This window comes from Copadichromis virginalis, linkage group LG12 (genome assembly GCF_057382275.1).
Source record: "Copadichromis virginalis isolate Kocher_CV1m ecotype Utaka linkage group LG12, C_Virginalis_male_GT1.1, whole genome shotgun sequence".
NCBI classification, from domain to species: domain Eukaryota; kingdom Metazoa; phylum Chordata; class Actinopteri; order Cichliformes; family Cichlidae; genus Copadichromis; species Copadichromis virginalis.
The window spans coordinates 4,878,389-4,900,273 of record NC_140629.1 but is presented as its reverse complement, the minus strand read 5'-3'; the positions used below and the strand labels follow the sequence as shown (position 1 = coordinate 4,900,273).

General features: G+C 41.3%; 1 protein-coding gene across 1 annotated transcript in view; it reads left to right on the top strand.

The window, feature by feature from the left end:
* htr7c (5-hydroxytryptamine (serotonin) receptor 7c) overlaps positions 1 to 21,648 on the top strand; it is a 31,816-nt gene extending 10,168 nt beyond the window's left edge. Inside the window, exon 2 of the mRNA XM_085474436.1 lies at positions 19,332 to 21,648. Coding sequence (XP_085330562.1) covers positions 19,332 to 20,070 — 739 coding nt within the window. The 3' untranslated portion in view covers positions 20,071 to 21,648. The remainder of the gene's footprint in view (positions 1 to 19,331) is intronic.
* The last annotated feature ends 237 nt before the right edge of the window (positions 21,649 to 21,885 follow it).

Below are 21,885 nucleotides of genomic sequence, written 5' to 3'. Positions count from 1 at the left end.
AAACAAAAGGAGCTAAATTATTTCCATTGCAAAATATGATTCATCTGAAACTGTGTGTGCGTGTCTTTGGGCAGGTCCTTCTTAAATGCCTGAAAAAGCACACGTGGAAGCTTTGTGATTTACTGTTGGGTAGCTTCGGTTAGAATAGTCCCAGAAACACGAATCAGACTTTGCCACATTTAAAAATGAATGACATGTTCTGAAAAAAAATTCAAACTGCCCTAAATAGTTTGTCTGAAGTCAATCTGGAGACTAAAGAAACACTTCGATTCAGGGAGAAACTGGAACAAACCACTTAATAAAAGTTTTGTATCAACCTAAATACGTGCTCTGGATCTCAGAATTATGGGTTCCTTTCCAAAACCTCATAACTTGTCCAGAGCTTCATTTCTTCAGTTCTTTATTCACTTTAACACCTACATTGAAAAAAACCTTCAATGCACCCGCTCTCATTCCTGTCTTTCAGGAAAATGCTGCACGAGTTTGAAAAGCACAAAGATTCATGCTTCACGAACATGATCGCATGATGTGTCTGTTTGATTTATTGTGTCGATTTGGAGGTTTTCTGTGTTGGAGCCTCCTAATCAGTGAGCTTTAGAACCAGATTCGATCTCGACCACCGGCGTTAATACAAAGCAGCAGTACAGGATGATAGATCGCTAACCAGACCATGGATAGAGATGTGAGTTTATTTTGCTATTCTTGGTCTGTCACCTTATTTACCCAGCAAACTCTGGGGACAGGATGCAGAAAAGGGCAAAGTGCTGAGTGAATTTAGTGTGGTATAAATCATGCTTTGTGTTATTTGGTATAACAAAGGTGGAGTCCATTACTCATCAAGGCCGAACAAAGCACCAACAAGAATTTACTAAGCAGTGAGATAATGGGTTAATTGTTGATGGAGCTGAGAGACTGCAAACACACACACACACACACACACACACACACACACACACACACACACACACACACACACACACACACACTGTAGATTGCAGATAATATACTCAGGACATTTAGCATATTGTTGCTCTTGCAGAATAACTCAAGCTGACATTCAGTTCATTTGTGCACATGAACTGAATATTTATACGTTCCACTAAATGCAGCAGTATTAAAGATCCTACAAACAGGGATTGAGAAGTTATCTCTGATAATTCAGTGAGCAATCGTGTGCATTACTCTGTGTATAGTATGTTGCATGTCTAAACGTACTGTCTGCATTAGAGCATATACTGTAACGCTGCTGCAGGTGACAGCTTTTAGTGGCAATGTCTTCAGACACGCAGACTTTAATTAACTCCTGCATGTTACTTTAACTGATACATCGTTCTTCATACATGCTCACTGCTGTGCATCATTAAGATATACTTGTCAGCTAACAATCCAAGAATGTTTTATGATGGATGTGCTCATTGGCTATAGTTCAATGTGACTTTACAGCAGATTTGTTTTTCCTGTTATTTGGGTCAGGAAAATGCTGGGAAGTTAGTGATTTAACTCCCGGCACTCCACAGAGGTTGTATTCCAGCTGTGAAATAGCAAACTGAGTTATGGCACACCCATCACTGCCAAACTGCCCTTCAGCAAGACACTGAACTTTAGAACTGACAACTAACTGGGTCACTGCACTGTGTGCTGAACTTCACCCTTTGAAATGTCTAGTGTGGAAAAGGGAAAATTCTAGCAAGAAGCAACTGCACAAGTTTAAAAACAGCAGTAAACAGAACCATTACCAATACAATGTCGTGCTCTTAGCTGATTTTGAGTATTCAGGATTGCTCAGAAAAAGGAGAATCTCAACACTGACAGATTAGCCTGGCATACAGAATAGAAAGCTCCTGTAAGCTGACAATCAGAAGGCATTTCAACGTACAGCGAGACAGATGTGCTGACCACATAAATTCTTGATCCAACTCTCTCTAGATCTGTAGCTTCAAATCTTGCAGATAAACACACTGATTCTGAGTACTGACAGTTTAGTCTACACACAACAACAACAAAAAAATAAAATGTAATTATACAGTCCCGAACAAAAGTTTAAGACCACTTGAAAAATGGCAAAAGAAATCATAGTTTGCATGGTTGGATCTTAACAAAGTTCCAAGTAGAGCTTCACCATACAACAAAAAGAAATGGGACTGAGACAAAACATTATTTTTGAGCATGCAATTTATTGAAAACAACACTTAAACTGAAGCAGGCTGTTTTACAGCTGATCAAAAGTTTAGGATCACACCTCCAAAAAACCCGTAAACCACCCCCAAAACAGAAATCAAAATTTCAAACATGAACTCAGTAATGAGTAGCTATACTATTGTCCATTTTTGTAAACATCGCTTGCCATCAAAGGTTCTCATTTGGATTTGGATCAGGGGAGCGTGCAGGATGGTCCAAAAGAATGATGTTATTCTCCTGGAAGAAGTCCCTCGTGTGTACTGCAGCATTGTCCTGTTGATAAACCCAGTCGTTACCACACAGATAACAGCCCTCTGTCGTAAGGAATGCTCTCTGCAACATCTGGACATAGCCAGCGGCGGTTTGACGCCCCGGCACTTCCTTCCACTGAAGGAAAAAGCAACCCAGACCATTATGACTCCCCCTCCACTGTGGCACACAGAAAACATCTCAGGTGGGATCTGGTTGTCATGCCAGTAACGTTGTAAACCATCAGGACCATCAAGGTTGCATTTTTTCTCATGAGAGAAGAAAACTTTCTTCCACCTTTCAATGTCCCATGTTTGGTGCTCTCTTGCAAAGTCCAAACGGTCAGTTCTGTGGCGTTTAAGGAGACGAGGCCTTTGAAGATGTTTTTTGTTTTTGAATCTCTTCAGTGTCAGATGCCGTCTGACGGTTACGGGGCTGCAGTCAGCACCAGTAACGGCCTTAATTTGGGTGGAGCATCATCCAGTGTCTTGATGGACAGCCAATTGGATCCTCTGGCTCAGTGCTGGAAAATTCTTTTGGGTCTTCCACTTGACTTTTTTGTTCCGTAACCCTTAGGATCATTTAAAAAAATTCTAAATTATACTTATGCAGTTCAACAACCCGACCACATTCAAAAAGGGAATGCTTTTTTTCCTTTGCCATCATGACATCATGACAGTGTGACTACCTGATAGAAAATGACAATGAATCCACATTTTTACACAGATTTGGCCTTTTAAGGGCCGTGTGGTCTTAAACTTTTGATCAGCTGTAAAACAGCCTGTTTCAGTTTAAGCGTTGTTTTCAATAAATTAGATGCTCAAAAAAATGTTTTGTCTCAGTCCCATTTCTTTTTATTGCATGTTGAAGCTCTATTTAGAACCTTGTTAAGATCCAACCATGCAAACTATGATTTTTTTGGCCATTTTTCAAGTGGTCTTAAACTCTTGTTCGGGACTGTATATATAGGGTCACTCCTCACTCTGCCTTGTTCCCAAACAGTAGCAGCGTCAGTATAATATAGCTGTCAGGTAATTATCAGAGAATGTTGTATGATGGATGTCCTCAGTGGCTGTGACTTTATAGCAGATTTGTTTTCCTTGTTATTTGGGTCAGGTGTTATTAGCTGGTTATGGTCCGGTACTATAAATCAAGTTCGACGCACCCCGGATAGTTTTTTAAACTTTATCTTATTCAGTTAAGATATGTACATACACGGGTGTTTTTTTATATCAGCAATTTTCTGCTTTAATTAAAACAAAACAACTTAAAAATTGGAAAGTGTTGTTAAGATTGTGCCAAAGCAACAGGCAGTGATATAACAATCAGAGGATCAGGCAGGTGAACAGGCAGGCATAAAGCAGATAAAGGCCCACACTGCTTTTTCTTGTTGATGCTGATAGTAATGGTATTCGTGGGAGCCAGAAGCTGTTTACGATGAAACATTTGTTTGTGTCTTTTAGCATGGTTTGCTTCAAAGAGGTAAAAGACCATATTTATCTCTCATTTGTGAGGAAAACTTTTAAAAAAATTATATCATAATCATCAGTGAGTAAGAAATGTGCCCCTGATTGTAATGACTCACGAGCTTGTAGGTGCTCAGATCAGCGGTTCCAGTGTCCATGGATTGAGTGGGCGTGTCTGTGAGAGCACAAAAATATACATCACCTGTAAGAAAACAGATTGTGTGCTATATTTATTGCTGCTCTATGCTTAAGTTCAAAACTGCATATGCTTTGTGGAAGTTGGAGACACCTCTTAGAAAGAACCACAGTTTTCCTCCTTTAGCTCAAATGATGGAGCTTAAGCTCGGTACAACACAGGAAGGATTTCGCTGCCACTCAGTTTCCCAAATCTGATTGAATAAAACCCCAATATGAATAATTTCATGATGTAAATGAACAGGACGCTGGTGCATATGCAGTCAGTCTACATAATAAGTCAGTCTGAATAAGCCAGCTTCATTGTTCGCACACATTCCTCGCTGCACAGCACTTTTTCTTAGAGTGACAGTTTTTCACCTATAATTATGCGCACTGCTTCTGCAACACAATGCTAACCTCTATTTTGCCAGATCACTATTATCACTGTTATTACCTTGTTGTCACTGCTGTGTTTGCTCACCTGCAATGGCATTTTGTCTGTCCGTCTTTGAAATTAGGCCGCGCTGAGACTGGGGATGTACATGGATGTGTACAACTGTGATTAAATATGGGTTTTCAGCAAAAAGTTAAGACAGCTACTGGTTCCATAATTGCAGGTAAAAGAAGAAAAACAAAAACATGAATAAGTGAGACCTTGAAAAGAGCATCATTTTTCAAAAACTAATGTAAATTTATGAGGAAAACAAAGCTGTGAGGTTGATTGTGAAGCTTCTAATCAGAGTAGAGCTTATGTTGCACTTCTTTTTTTTTGCATTAAAAAATAGTGCAGTGTATTTAGACAAAAAGAAGTGAGGATGAGGTGACAGCTTTTGTGCATTCAACACAATGGACCCATGCAAATACATTACTGGTTAAATCATCAATATGGCTCCGTACTCGGCTGTCACAACAATTTGATCCAGTCTTGCAAAGTGAATCGGTGGCAAAACTCTCCACATTTTTGGGAGTTAATTTGTGCTTTTATAACATCAAATACTATTCAACATTTTGTCATAATGTACCACTTTGTTCCCAGAAAGTATCTAGTTCTTTAATATAAATGTAAATATGTGACATTATGAGTTTTTCCTTGGAGTACGTATAATTAATTCATTTTATTACATTTTTATTTTGTTTTACCCTAAATTTCCCCAAAAAGTGCCATCACACGCAGGTGAATAATTTATATTTTTTCCCCCTGGCTCGCCTTAGATGAGATTAGCAAAATTCTTGCTATAATGAATATTCCTATCATTAGTCATTTCTTCATCTCTGGGTAGTGCACTGAATTTGACCTCCAAGTTTGATGTTCTGATGTGTGTCATCCAGTACAAAATCAAATTTAATTCATTGCTTTCTTCTGCTGGAAATTATTAATATCAATCTTGCTGAACTCATGTCCTATCTTTGCTTATGTCATTATCTCTGGCTGAACATACTTTTGTCATTTATTTGATCAAAATCTTTCTGTATAGAATACAGCTTAATTGATTTATACTTCAAGAGATTTTCCAATTAAAGTGACAAATCCAACTAGATAGAAGACATGCTGTAGAGGCACCGAATCATTTAAAAGATTACAATCGCCCCTCAGATCTCCTGTGCTCCTGATTGGGATGAGAAGATGATCACATGAATAAATGAGCAACGTTTGCACATAAGAGTCTAAAAAAAAGAGAACACCTGCACATTTTTTCTTTACCAATCATGCTTCATGTTTGAAAGCACACAGATGAGCTATTGTTCTATATAGATAAAAATAAAGGGAGAAGCCTTTAGTGAATGTACTTGTATAGCTCCTTTTAACAGCAAGGTCATACAAAGGAACAATAACAACATATATATATATATATATATATATATATATATATATATATATATATATATATATATATATATATATATATACTGCAAGACCAGACTGACCAACCTGTGCACTGCCTGGATTGATTACAAGAAGGCCTATGACTCAATGCCCCACAGCTGGATACTGGAATGCCTAGAATTGTACAAGATCAATGGGACCCTAAGAGCCTTCATCAGGAACTCAATGGGGATGTGGCGTACAACACTAGAGGCCAACTCCAAGCCCATAGCACAAGTCACCATCAAGTGCGGGATCTACCAAGGAGATGCTCTGTCCCCACTGCTGTTCTGCATAGGCCTGAACCCCCTCAGTGAGATCATTAACAAGACTGGCTACGGATACCGACTACGGAACGGAGCAGTTGTCAGCCACCTCCTGTACATGGATGACATCAAGCTGTATGCCAAGAGTGAACGAGACATCGATTCACTGATCCACACTACCAGGCTATACAGCAATGACATTGGAATGTCGTTCGGACTGGAGAAGTGTAGTCGGATGGTAACAAAGAGAGGGAAGGTAGTCAGAACTGAGGGGATTGAACTACCAGACGGCAACATTGCAGACATAGAGGACAGTTACAAGTACTTGGGGATCCCGCAGGCGAATGGGAACCATGAAGAGGCCGCTAGAAAAGCTGCAACCACCAAGTACCTGCAGAGGGTCAGGCAAGTCCTGAGGAGTCAGCTGAATGGTAAGAACAAGATCCGGGCCATCAACACATACGCCCTGCCCGTGATCAGGTACCCTGCTGGGGTAATAAGCTGGCCAAAGGAGGAGATAGAAGCCACTGACATAAAGACAAGAAAGCTCCTTACCATGCATGGAGGGTTTCACCCCAAGTCCAGCACCCTGAGGCTGTACGCTAAGCGGAAGGAAGGGGGCCGGGGACTGGTGAGTGTCAGCAGCACAGTCCAGGATGAGACAACGAACATCCAAGAATACATTGGGAAGATGGCCCCAACTGACTGAGTGCTCAGTGAATACCTCAGGCAGCAGAAACCCAAGAAAGAGGAGGGAGACGAGGAACCATCATGGAAGGACAGGCCCCTGCACGGTATGTACCACCGGCAGATAGAGGAGGTGGCTGATATCCAGAAATCCTACCAGTGGCTGGACAAAGCTGGACTGAAAGACAGCACAGAGGCACTAATCATGGCAGCACAAGAACAAGCTCTGAGTACAAGATCCATAGAGGCTGGGCTCTATCACACCAGGCAAGACCCCAGGTGCAGGCTGTGTAAAGATGCCCCAGAGACAATCCAGCACATAACAGCAGGGTGCAAGATGCTAGCAGGCAAGGCATACATGGAACGCCATAACCAAGTGGCCGGCATAGTGTACAGGAACATCTGTGCCGAGTATAACCTGGAAGTCCCGAGGTCAAAATGGGAGATGCCCCCAAGGGTGGTGGAGAATGACCGAGCTAAGATCCTGTGGGACTTCCAGATACAGACGGACAAAATGGTGGTGGCTAACCAACCGGACATAGTGGTGGTAGACAAACAGAAGAAGATGGCCGTAGTGATCGATGTAGCGGTTCCGAATGACAGCAATATCAGGAAGAAGGAACACGAGAAGCTGGAGAAATACCAAGGGCTCAGAGAAGAGCTCGAGAGGATGTGGAGGGTGAAGGTGACGGTGGTCCCCGTGGTAATCGGAGCACTAGGTGCGGTGACTCCCAAGCTAGGCGAGTGGCTCCAGCAGATCCCGGGAACAACATCGGAGATCTCTGTCCAGAAGAGCGCAGTCCTGGGAACAGCTAAGATACTGCGCAGGACCCTCAAGCTCCCAGGCCTCTGGTAGAGGACCCGAGCTTGAAGGATAAACCGCCCGCAGGGGCGTGCTGGGTGGTTTTTTTTTATATAGTTTGATTTGGTACAGTGATGGTAAACTGACGCTGTCAGTTCTGAAGTTTTACATATCAGGAAATAGAATCATTTACCAGGTTGTAACCTTATTTAAATACAACCTCAGATACACAACAATATATGACATACTGCACTATACCACTGCTACAACAGAAATGAAGCCAAAAGGAAAATGCAGTGTGTGAAAAACTGAGCACTGCCCATGATTCAATAACGTGTAGAACCACTTTTAGCAGCAAAAACGTGAAGTAAATGTTTTTACTTTATCAGTGTCTCACATTGTTGTGGAAGACTTTGGCCCACTCTTCTTTACAATGCTGTTTCAGGTGAGGTTTGCAGACATTCATTTATGGACAGACCTCTTGAGGTCCCACCGCAACATTTCAATCAGGTTGAGGTCTGCACTTTGACTGGGCCAGCACAGTGATTCTTTCTTTTTCAGTCATTCTGCTGTTTATTTGCTGCTGTGCTTGTGATCATTGTCTTGTTGCATGACCCAGTTTAGTCCAAGCTTCAGCTGTCAGACAGATGGCCTGACATACAGAGGGGTTCATGTTTGACTCGATTACTGCAAAGTGCCCAGATCCAATATCTGCAAAACAAGCTCAAATCATCACCCCTGCACCAACATGCGGACAGCTGGTGTGACGTATTTGTGCTGGTTTCTTGTGTTTAGTCTTCGCCAAATGTAGCACTTTGCATTGTGGCCAAACGCTGATTTGGATTCGCTCTTGTCTGTCCAGAGGACATTGTTCCAGATGTCTTCTGGTTTGTTCAGAAGTGTGTGTGTGTGTGTATATATGTATATATGTATATATATATATATATATATATATATATATATATATATATATATATATATATATATATATATATATATATATATATATATATATATATATATATATATATATATGTATATATATATATATATATATATACATATATATATATATATATATATATATATATATATACTACTTTATTTTACAACAACTTTACGATGCCTTGTTTTGCCCTCACATGGGTTTTAGCCTTTAAATATATCCTCTTGCTCTTAGCCGAGCTTTTTAATATCTCTGATATTTTCATCTGCCCAAAATAAAAGGTCAGTAAAAGGATAAGAGATTGAAAAAAGAACAGCACTCAACAGTTGCCTTTATGTTGCATGGTAGTGTTGTGACTCTGGAACAAGTTGGCTACAGCTCCTCACTGTCCTTTTCCATTTGCAGAGGCATGAAATGATGGCGTATAATGGGGCGCGCAGCTACTTCAGCTATACCAACTGCTGGCTAGATGCCAAATTGGAAAAAAGTGAGTCGGTTCAAAAGAGGAGCTGTCTGTGGTATCCTTGGTAACTAAAATTGCTTAACATTTTTTCTCAAAGGTCAGAAGAAAAACGGGAAGAAGTGGAGACTTGGATTCCTCCCCCACATCTGAGACTTCCTTTAAGCTTATTTAGTTTTCAAGGTGTCCTTTGAGAGGGAGAGCGACAGAACCAAAGGGAAGGTGACAAAGATGGAGGGGCTCTTCACCCTGGCTCTCTCTCATCATCATGACAGGGAAAAAAACGGAAAGGAAGACGGATTTGCTGGCACATACTTATTCACCTTCCAGTACCAGACTTCACTCGTTGTATAATAATGAAGAGAAAATGAGTACACTCTTTAATATTTAACGTAACATTTTGGGAGCTCGCATTTGAGACTATTAGTGAGATGCTACTCACAGCTGAAAGTGTATATTTAGGTGGCCAGTAAGCGCAGCACAATGGCAAGCATGCGCATGTACAAATGTAATTTCCTTTGGAGAGCCAAAAGCCTCTAGAGGCTTTGTAGCTGCATTACAAATCAGGTCGCCATGGCTGCCACCATAAAGGAACTCCATTAAATAATTGACAGGGAGCAGAAAATGGCTAAATGCATAACAAGCAGGCATAAATCCATTCAGGAAGGAAAAGTAGATTGTGTGACAAGATGGAGCGATTTACTAATGTGACAGAAGAGAGAATGGTCTCATTTCTAACAAAAATACACAACATTCAGGTAACTGAGAAAAAGTTTTTGTGGACTGAGGAGCTTCCTAACAGTGCTGGTCCAAATCAAAAGGCTCCATGCATACATAAATTCTGTCTTAACCTCATTATTTTTTACTTACATAATAGTTATTTATAGGTGAGGCTGTGCAGCTGAAACAAATTGAGACCAGTTTTCCTCTGTTACATGAATATTAATTAAAAACAGAACAAAGACATATGATCTGAACCAAAAATTTATGAGACTGCAAAGCAAGTCACTTAACAGCATCGCTTGGAGAGCAAGCACAAGGATCAGAAGGTAATGTCATAACAAATACCTCGATTGTGAAGTTCTAACGCCAGGCAACAAAGTAATCACTAAATTGCTTCTGAGCTGTTAAAATGCAATTGCCATGGTATTAACAAAACAGCAATAACTAAAACATTGCTGCAAAGGTAAGCTTATTAGCTGCTAACACCCAAATGTTGTTAAACAGCTAATAGGCTGCTAACTACGTCAGCGGTCAGCTAGCATCTATTAGCTATGGTTGCTGTGGTCCCTAAACTCTTCCATCCATCCATCCATCTTCTTCCGCTTATCTGGGGCAGATAAGCACCTAAATCACCTAAAATGGCTCCTTTCGATGTGGACCAGCGGCTCTACTCTGAGCCCCTCCCAGATGGCTGAACTTCTCACCTCGTCTCTAAGGGAGAGTCCAGCCACCCTTCGGAGGTGCTGATTCTCATTCCCACTGCTTCACACTCGGCTGCGAAGCCCCCTAAATTCTTCAACTTTGTGAAAACACCTGATATCAAAGATTAAGAGGTCTGGCCCACTTTTTTCCATATAGTGAAAAACCTGTGCTGTGTGTTGTTCAAAAAAAAAAAAAAGAAGCTATTTGTATTTTTTTTTCAAATCAGCTTCTTTACCCAACAGCCAAACAACCAGCAATAGAAATAACTGAGCCACACATAAAATGTCTAGTGTGTGATAGATTGACCAACAAGCCATGATGCACAGAAAGATGTGAGTTAGTGCTTGGGAACTAGCTCGAGGAGCAGAAGAGCAGAATAAAGTCCTCTTGGGGCTCCATTGTCAGGAAGAAGAGATCAGAAACACTGGCAGGAGGTCGGAGTCGTATGATGTTGTCGGGGTCTGATGGGACAAAGAGTCGGAGGAGCATGCTGGAAACAGAACAGTGTTAAATAATGTGTGTGATGGGAATTGCTTGGTTCAAATAAACTGCAAATACTGCACTATGGCAGTAGAGTAATGTAACAGTATTGATAAAGGCATGATGTAAGTGGTGCGTTAGTGCTTGTGATGCAGCGCTGACCAGAAATAGCAGACAGCAACAACATCAGCGGCAACAGAAAAAGGTGGCAGCAGTGGTTTAAATCAAATGACGTGACATAACAGGAGCAGCAGCAGTGAGAGACACACGAGGAAAGACATAAATGGTATTATTGACCTTGAAAATGGCGCTTTAGAAAAAAAAAACACAAAAGGAAGTGGAGCTTGTTGGTTATTTGTTATGTAGCCCTATCGGCAGGTGTTGGTGAATTAGTCGAAACAGTCTGACTTTTATTCGTTTATTTTTTAAATTTTACCCAAGCAGGTCCGCTGGACTAGAAATTTGCAACATTTTGCTCTGAAGGACTTTGAAGAAGTTACTTTTCCGTACTTTAGTTTTATGTATGTTTTGTTGCCACGTGTTTCTGCATGTAGAGCAACACTGATGTTGGATTTAGGGGCCATGCAGTGCCTCCTACATTATCCACATTTTTGTATGGTCACTGACTCTCACGCCCTCATTATAAAGGGAAGATCATCAAACTGACTTTGACTGAGGCTAGCTGGAACACCAGTAAAAACTTTAGTTGGGATGCATATATTCCACCCTTGAGTCTCATTGGTGCACTTTCCTCAGATACTTTAATCCCAGCTGTTTTGTTTTGTCACCGTTCTGGTTTAACTCAATGCTTTTGTGTTCCAGATTTTTTTTGCCCAGCTTTTTAATTCTCCTTTATTCCTGTACCCTATTATCTGCCCCGCTCAGCTCTCTTCTGTTCTCTGCTGTTTTTCCTTTGTTGTCCAAGGACACCCAGCTCTGACTGGGATGGACACAATGACTGTTGGAAGTGGATTTCATTTATCACTGTGGCACTAATAGCTGCCCATCATCCCTATTGCCGTGAGAGCCCTTAAACCTCCAATAGTGACAGGTGGTGAGTTGTGTAGGAAAGGCCATAAAATATCCACCCAGAGGGTTTACAACAATTAGGAGGAAGTAAAACAGACATAAAGGATTTAAAGTCTGATGAGGGGAAGTGCTTTGTGAAGCTAGGTGTGTCTTGTAAGTATACAGGGTGACTCTGTAAATAGGTCAACAATAGAAAATGGTTTTCATTGCTACATAATTAACAAAATAGAACAAATCCAACAGATTTTAAAGGGTCAGGGATGTTATTGGTGAGCACTGAAAACCAGGATTGTTTTGGGACCCCAAAGCAGGTTGAGAATGTTGAGAAGGATTATAGATAACTTTTGTCTCAGATTTGTCCTTGAGCTGTGTTCAGCATGCCCACATTTCCCCGTGGTGCCACATGGATAGTTAAGTGCTTACAGGACAATACAGTAGTAATCAATTTCTGTTAATCTCAGTCACAAGTCTGGACATGGGTGGTACCGTATACACATGTGAGTAACAGTTTGATTGCAGCTGTTGCAATATTATAACATGGGTCAGTGTGGCTACCATGGTATACACCTTTTAATGCAGCTGAACTGGAGAAAAAAAATGAACGCTAGAGGGGTATAAGTTTAACATTCAGTCAGATTAAAAGAAGTTATATAGACTCACTGACCACTTTATTAGGTACACCTGTTCAATTGCCCCTTAACACAAATATCACAGATACCTACTAGCAACTTGATGCATTTAGGCATCTAGACTTGGTCAAGAGGACCTGCTGAGTTCAAACTGAGCATTAGAATGGGGAAGAAAGGTGATTTAAGTGACTCTGAACATGGCATGGTTGTTGGTGCCAGATGGGCTGGTTCGAGTATTTCAGAACCTGCTGATCTGGTGAGATTTTCCCACATTATCTCTAGGGTTCACAGAGAATGGTCCACAAAAGAAAAACTAACCAGCAAGAAAAAGTTCTCAGGGATAAAATGCGTTGTTGTTGCCAGAGTGGTCAGACTGCTTCAAGCTGATAGAAAGGCAACAACAACTCAAATGACCACTTGTTACAATGCAGAAGAGGAATGCAGAAGAGCATCTCTGAATGCACAACATGTTGAATCTAGGCTACAGCAACAGAAGAGCCAACACGTTCTCACTCCCAAAGCGTAATATTTTACGCTAGGTGACAAACCGTCAAAATATTATGCTTCTGGGCGCCCAACATGTCCATAAATGACGAGATCAGAAAAATGAGGAAACATGAGAACCGTTTGGAATCAATCTACACATGTTCGTTCATTTTACTTAAATCACTTTGGAAAACTATTTAACGTCATTAAATTGCTGGTTAACGCTAGGGATAAGGTTATGGTTAGGGATAAGGTTATGGTTAGGGCTGGAATACATGGCTGGAATGTGTATTACCGCGGGACCATCATTCTACTGGATTTCACCAATAACCCGGCGTGTAGCATAAGAACGCAGAAGGTCACCTTTCGCGTTCCTCAGGAACACCGCGGGACGTGAAACATCGTTGGGATGTTACTCGAGAGTGAGAATGGGCTGGAAGACCACATTGGGTGCTGCTCCTGTCAGCTAAGGATAAGCTACAACACAGGCTCACCAAAACTGGACAAAAAAAACAAAGACTGGTAAAACAGTGCCTGGTCTGTTGAGTCAACACTGAGATGGGGTCCGAATTATATCAACAGTTCAGGCTGGTGGTGATGGTATAATAGTGTGAGGGATGTACTTTAGAACCAACTGAGCAAGGTTTCAGTCCCACATCCATCTCTTTAAGATCACAGTGGGCCCAGCTCCTGATGGCTGCTTCCATGAGGATAACGCACCATGTTACAGAGTTCAGATCATCTTGAATATGGCAGTGAGTTCACTCAAATGGCCTCCACTGTCACCAATCCAGCACAGCACCTTTGGCATGCAGTAGAGGTTCACATCATGGATGTGGATGAACTGTGAGATGCAATCATGTTATTATGGAAAAACACCCTCTGAGGAATGTTTCCAGCACCTTGAAGATTGCAAAGTGTTAGCTTGACAGGTAAAATAGAAACTTGCAGGATAAGATCAAAATGTAGATTATTGTCAAAATGTTGTGGTCGCAAAGAAACTATTAATGTGCAAAAGTTGTCTAAATGTTTCAGGTTGGACTAAAGCTTCGGTCCAGCATTGCCATGTTGTGTGTGTGTGAAATGCAAAAACACAAAACAAAACTGCAGTCACCCCCTCAACACTTTTTTGTCTTATCAGTTTAAGAAAAGGAAAATTAAGGTGTTATGTTTGTTGTCAGTAACTATAAAGTTTGCATAAATTTGGCTTATCAACTTTTTTTTCTCTTAAAAAAAAATCCTTGCCTTAAGTAGCAATTCCCTCCTCGACACATTGGCTGAAATAAAATAATAGTTATTCACAGACTGGCTGGAGGTAATACACAAATCTGAGGGAAGAATTGTGTCTGTCCAGGGATGACTCAGTTTAGCTTATGTAAGAGTCTAAATGTGATTAAAGAAACAGCTCTATTATTATTTTACTCACTCATTCTCACCTCACCACGAGCAGAAATCAGGCAAGAGAACAGAACCTGACCTAAACAGGTATAAGTGTGTTAGAACAAAAATGCTTAATTGTGTGTAAAACCCGGAAAAAGACGAAGCTGCTCCTTTGCTTTCTTGTTGAAAATTCACGTCGTGCTCTGTCAGAAGAAAAGCAGCTCAATTTCTGTCTTATGGTGCTTCCTCAAATAGAGCTGAAGCGCTCCTTGAGGACTTGACTCGTTGTCAGATGTCGGAGAAATGTTCCAGAGCTCTCACTGAACACATCTGTTGTGCTTCAGCTGAAGAAAGCTCAGAATAAATAAATGCATGTGTTGAACAACTGTGCTCTTTATTTTATTTTTTAATTATCATATCCAGAGGTCAAACCTTACATTTGTTTAGAGCTAGTCCAGCTCATAATACCTTTATTACAACACGGTGTACTTAACAAATCAATAAGCAAACAAGCTTTTCTACGGTATATCTTGCACACAGCTGACACTCGAGTGAACACTGAACTGTGTTTTCTGAGATCTTCCCATTTTCAGCACTCTCGTTCACTTTAGATAAATCAAACCAAGCTCATAAAGCAATGAAGCTGCATTTCTCAAAAAACGGTTTGATTTCAGGTGACGTTTGCACCTCTCTGTCCGCTCGCTTAAATCACACGCAGATGAATTCAGAGATCTTCCAAAAACGGGCAACACTTAAAAATTTTAAACTCATGTTGACCCCCTCCCTGCACATTTGTGCTTGAATTATAAATGGCTTAGTGAAGGGACTTCAGTGGAAAGTTTCTGTGGGAAAAAAGGTATTCTGACAGACACAGAGCTCCAAATTTACCACCCTGTCTCTCAGCCAATGGCTTGGATAAATATTTCACCATGTTTCCCCTCTCAGAAGTAAAAGGTTTGTGAGGCTCTCCTGGAGATGACTGACGACTGTTGCACAAGAGGGCCAGTTACAGTGTTTCAGAGCAGAAAATAGCACACTATATTGTGCTCTATGGGGTAGCCTAGTGGAGGTAATGGAATTCTCCATTAGCTTGGACATTCTGGTTACCTATGGACAGGTAATTCCTGAGGGCCGCTGTATCTACCAGAGATGTGAATAAAAAAAATAATTTAAACATCACTGACTGTGTTCAGGTCACACTGTATAGGAGGTGATTATAATCCACTGCCACTGTGTATTTAGCTTGCGCTTTCATCATATTGCAAGGTTCAAATATGGTATGCATTTTGAAAAATGCTCTAGATTTCTATTCAGACTTGCAGATGGTCCAGCAATGCGTAAGTCTTGAGCCACCTCTTGTTTATGTTTTCCTATAAACAGGAAATAGATGCAGCAATTTACTTATAACATGCAAATGGAGAGGCTGTTGCTTGGGAGGTAAAGCAGGTCATCGTTTATTCAGAAGCTTGGTGGTTCGAAGTCTGGCTGCTCCAGTTTTCTTTCTTTCCCAGTTTTCCAATCTTGAACCTGGAGTTCAAGATTGGACTGTGAATGTTTTTTTAGAAAACACTTATATGAAGTAAAAAGCATGAATGAGACATGTTGTACAAAGTGCATTGAAAGCTTGAGTAGAAAAAGCACCATATAAGAACCCTTTTAAATAACTGGAAATACAGTTCAATTCTAACTTGAAAGTCAATATTTGCTATGACCACCGTTTTTCTTCAACACAGTCCAATGAATGTGGATGATCTTTGCTGGGTTTTTTCCTATTTCTTGAAGACATGACTTTCAGATACTGTTCATCTACTGTAGTTAGTTTTATAGGCCCTCCATCTATCCAGTTTATTGAGATAAACTGCACACCATGGTGAGATATACCAGGTTTTTTGATAATAGCTCATTGGGAATCACCTTGCTGGTGCAAAAATACAATTTTGTGCCTGTCAAACTATGTCTGTCTTTTGCATTTTTTATAGATTCAGCTAAAGAAACGAGAACATATGATATATTTTTAAGACAGACTGCTAGTAACCGAGTGCATAAAATGCTATTTGGTTCTTGTCTGTCTAGAGACAACACAGGTTTATCCCTTTAGTTAGGTAACTTTTTGACGCTTGAATGAGTGACAGGTCAATGTTAAGTAGCTTAATAATAAAAAAAAAAATTCCACTATATTGACTGTAAATTTGTTAAAAAGAAGCCAATGTCTAAAGAAAAACTTTGAAAGAACACCAGGAAGCTTGCAAAAAAATAAAAATAAAAATGAAAGTCTGGGTCCGTGGTTCAACACTTTTGCACATCCCTGTGTATGAAAATAAAAGTTCTGTATTTTAATATCAACATTGGATTAAGTGACTGTGTGTAATGTGGGAGACATCCCTTGTAGCGATGCTGCTTGGTTTCTCAGCTCAGTTCTGTGGCGCACTTATGTTTTTTGTCTCACTCTGACAGTGCTCATAATGTGGCAGCGTGTCAGTGCTGGGGACTAACTGTGTTCAGCTGGTGAACACAGGAGTTAGTGGAGAGAGGGAGAAAGAACAGTATACTTTTATCTCTGAGCTGAATGCATGTTTCTGCCATATTAACCTATCACTGTTACGTTGTACGTGGCAAAGGGAACTACACGTACATGTTTTTTGCCGTTGTTATTGTTTCTTGTTACCCTGCCTCTCCAGGGTTAGTAAAGTTCAATTTTTAGAATGCAAAAATAAGAATGATTAAACCCACAGATGTTTGCATCAGCACATCCTGCTGCAAGATATGCAAGAAGCAGTGTAATGAAGTGTCAAAATGCGTGCTCTCTTAGCCAAACCGGCAGTCATTTGTCTCCAGAAGGACGATGAGAGGATTGTGTGTCCAATGAGAGTGTGCCTGGAAACAGCTCTGCCTTCTAAAGGTCTGAAGATGAGTCATGGTGGCAGAGAACTGCCCTCCACCCTCCACTGACAAACAAATATCCCCCCAAATAAGCACCACAAACACCAGTGTGTGAATGTGTGTGTGAATGGGTGGATGACTGGATATGTAAAGCGCTTTGGGGTCCTTAGGGACTAGTAAGGCGCTATATAAATACAGGCCATTTACCATTTACCATTACCATCTTCATTACTGAGTAATGGATTCAGAGAGGAGTGTTGCATTACTGCGTATCTATTATGAATTCCGTAGAAGCATGGCACGTACTCATCTTGGCTCTGTTTCATATTTATTTGACATTGTTGTCTGTGTGTTTAGTCTCCCCTGTGAAACTTAAGTACATTTTAAGTGAGGGGTGTAAACTACTCAGATTAGTGGAGGGATTAGAAGAATGAACACAAAGTAGTTGTTATATAACGTCCACTGAGGACGGACAACCTGAGCTGAAGGATCTTGGAGTCTGACAGTGTGATGGTGCGCGGCACACAGTTTACATGGAAACTGAAAAGTTACTGTCTCGTGTAACCAATGACAAAAGTAACCTACACCAACGCAACTACCAGCTGTAGCTGTATCTTTTTCTTTCTTTCTTTAGTGTCGCAGTATTTTCTACCACCGTCAGCCCACAAGACCTGCCATGGGCGACAACATAATGACACCTGTCTCAGATAAACGACTGATGTTTCATTCAGCGTGGCAGTTCTGATACGAGGCGTGTGAGGCTTTTTAAAGCCGATTAAAAAAAATCTGATCTGGGTTAGATGTCTGTGTGTGTGTGTGTTGGTGGTGAGGAAAGGATATAATAAAGCGCTCCTAGCAAAGCGCTAGTTGTAGCCCTGGTGTCCATTCAGAGTCATTCTGATTTAGATCAATACCACTTGCATTATGTGTTGGCACTAGTTAATAGGCACCAGTGTGCATCAGAGGTGCTGGACTAGAGAGCATTTTGACATTTTGTATACCTTCACTCAGATGTGTCTACAACCAGCATCTCTTAAAAACGCACTAGAAATGATTTCTGTGGAGTGTTATAATGTTATTTGACAGCCAAGTTTGTTAATGTCCATACTTAATCTGAAGGTAACAGAAAATGAGCTGCAGATGGCAGCGAGCTCTGTAATATTTGTGACTAGCATAATACTAAGCTGTACAAACACTGGAGAAAACGTTTAAAGATGAAGTCATATTTTAAAGCTACACCTGACAAGCTGAACTTTTAAAAACCTGTCAATAGAGTAAAGACCCAAGTCGAAAAGCACTGAATGTAATTTGACAGTGAATCACAGCGATCCTTACCAAGTTTTTTTATGTTAGAATTAACAGCAAAGCAGAAATCAGATAAATAGCCCGGAGAGTGGAATATAGAGTTTTCATCAATGACGCATCTGGTGCTGATGAGTGCTGCGGGCGTGCCGCCAAAACATGCAGTGTCGTACACACAGATTTATCATTTTGTGTGAATAGTGGCTATTTTCCCAGTTTTGTACAAATCCGAGCCTTTCACACCTCATTTTGTCCTTATTTTTTTTTCCCTGACACCTCCAGCTGCTATTTGAAACCACTGAGCTGCCTGTTTGATTGATAGCTCGTTCTCTACTTACCAAGCTCAAAGAGCCAAAGAAAAAGCAGCAAATAACCCTCCGGGCAATGACAGAGCTTAAGACCTTTCATCCAGATGTCTGTCTTTGAAATGAGGGGACGTTTCTTTGATGCTACCACACTACAAGCCTAAAAGGGTGGATTGTAAATGATAAATGAATAATAAGATTTTGTTTTTGAGATGACAGAGAGAATATATTAGATGAGGAGTTTAAAACAAGATGTCAATGTGACATCAAATGCTTTTAGTACTTGCTAATGATGCTTCATTTGTCTCCTTTTCTCGCAGGTATCTGGGGATCACACGACCTCTCACCTACCCAGCCCGGCAGAACGGTCAGCTGATGGCCAAGATGATCCTGGGAGTCTGGCTGGTGTCAGCATCCATCACACTGCCGCCTTTCTGTGGCTGGGCCAAAAACGTCCACACAGCCGGTGTGTGCCTCATTAGCCAAGACTTTGGCTACACCATCTATTCCACAGCTGTGGCCTTTTATATCCCTATGCTGGTCATGCTGGTCATGTACTACAAGATCTTCAGGGCAGCTCGCAAGAGCGGCGCCAAGCACCGCTTCACCAACCTTTCACGACGCGAGCGTCTCGAAACAGTGGCTAACGAGGCTCTCCGAATGCAGGGCCTGAAGCCGCCCGGCGTGGCAGAGGAGTGTGCCGCATTGTCCCGCCTGCTGACCCGCGAGCGCAGAAACATCTCCATCTTCAAGCGGGAACAAAAAGCGGCCACGACACTGGGGGTGATTGTGGGCGTCTTCGCCGTGTGCTGGCTGCCCTTCTTTATCCTGTCCACCGCCAGGCCCTTTATCTGCGGAGTGGAATGTAGCTGTGTGCCCATCTGGCTGGAGCGCACGCTCCTGTGGTTAGGTTACGCCAACTCCTTAATGAATCCCTTCATCTACGCCTTCTTCAATCGAGACCTGCGCTCCACTTATCGTGACCTTCTCCGGTGTCGCTATCGCAACATCAACCGTCGGCTTTCCGCCGTGGGTGTACACGAAGCTCTCAAAGTGTAAGGCCGAATGGTTAAAGTCGCTGCTCTTGGACACTCGGTGCTTAAAAGGCGACACATAAACAGCCGGCCTGCAGACAGACACGGCCTAACGGGATAAAAGTCAGTGTTAGTGGCTCGCTGCAGACAGCACAATCACTTCAGTGTGTGAGTCAGTCATTCTATTTTGGAAAGAAAATCACAGAGCGTACTTGATGGACTATTCAAGTCGACACTGCTTTTGTGCATATGCCACAATTCCATCCTGTTCCAGATTTATGATGGAATAATGCCGTAACAAAGGAAATGACATATAAACACAATCAATCATTCTAGGGCTTTCAAAGAGACCATAAGGCAAGCAGATTTCTGTATATTAACAAAATTGATGTTTGATAACAAATAACGTTTGTTTCGTGGCTTTCTGAGCATCTCCCTCTCATCGTGTATCCACGCAAATCCCCGATGATTATTTTTCAAACGGGAGGTAAACACTTTGAGGCGTATTACAGGACTGAAACTTATATCACGCCATCTAAAGTCAGAGCCTTCAAGCTGGTCCTCCGACTGAATTTATTTTGAGCACCCTAGATGTCACCCAGTTGTTTAAAATCTGGTGATTCCAAGTAGAACAAAGTGGGGTGGAAAATGCTGATTTAACACAACATAGTGAGAACTTCTCAGTGTTTGAAGGTAGTTTGTTTTGTGTCTGCATGAAACATATTTTTCTTACATGCCACTGTATACATTAATCAAAACAGAAGTGGTGGCAGCGGTGTTTCATGGGTAACCCAGACACTGCATCGCACAGAAACCATGATACTGTGGAGCTTTTCACTTTTCTCCAGGCAACTAAACGTTTCCACTTTAATAATTAGAATTTCCACATTCTTAAGACTCGTTTTCCTCACTGGTTGTTGACAGTGTTTTTATCTCTCTTTTCAATCAGGATGTGTGCCCCCCCCAGTTCAGTACATTTCCTTTTTATCTCCTCAGTGACTTGTACGAACCCATGTCCGATATCATCAGTCGAGCAGTGTGTGCTTATTTTCTACCTCGATTTTTTGAAATGCTCTACATTTCCTCCCCCCAAAAAAGGTGTACTGCTGTATCATTTTGTATCGAAATGCTATTTTTTATTGTGTAAAGTCAATCTGTCTACAGCTGTGTGTGAGCGCTTTGAGTGACCACTCTGTTATTACCTTGAGAAAGAAGTTGGGGAAAGGGGTAAAAGTATTTCATCACTTTGTAAATAAAGAAACACCGAAGATGTCACTGTGGCCTAGATTAGTGTGAAAGCCATTCGTGCAAAGTCAGTGAAGTTCTTGTTCTTTGGACTGAGATTGCAGTGATTTAGGAGACAATCAACATGGGTCTTCTTGCTTTCTAGCCCCCACGGAGCATCCTCAAATGCCTGATGCACCCAGTATGTCATGCATAGAAATAAAGACCAACCTTTAAGCCCATTAGAAGTCTTTGATACATTTGTGACCTTTCTTAAAGCAGTATCGCCAAGACTGTTGGGCTACAGCTAGGATTCTTAAGGATGGTTGCCCCTCCCGTCTGCCCCAGAAATGCCTTTGTGTTAAGTCTGCTTTTATTCAGAGTCTGGGTAACAGCTGTCTGCTTACTCCAAGGGAAAAACAGTGACGAAGAAGAGTAAAGTAGGATGTGTCTCGTCTTGTGGTCAGAAGGTATGTCTCAGTACAGACATATTTGGGTTGTGTTTGTAGAGGAGTGTCACTGTATCACAGGCAAATCACCACTTCAAATATATTTAACACATAAAGACCAACTTAGAAGACCAACAACATGGCTTTCCAATCATATTATTAAGGCT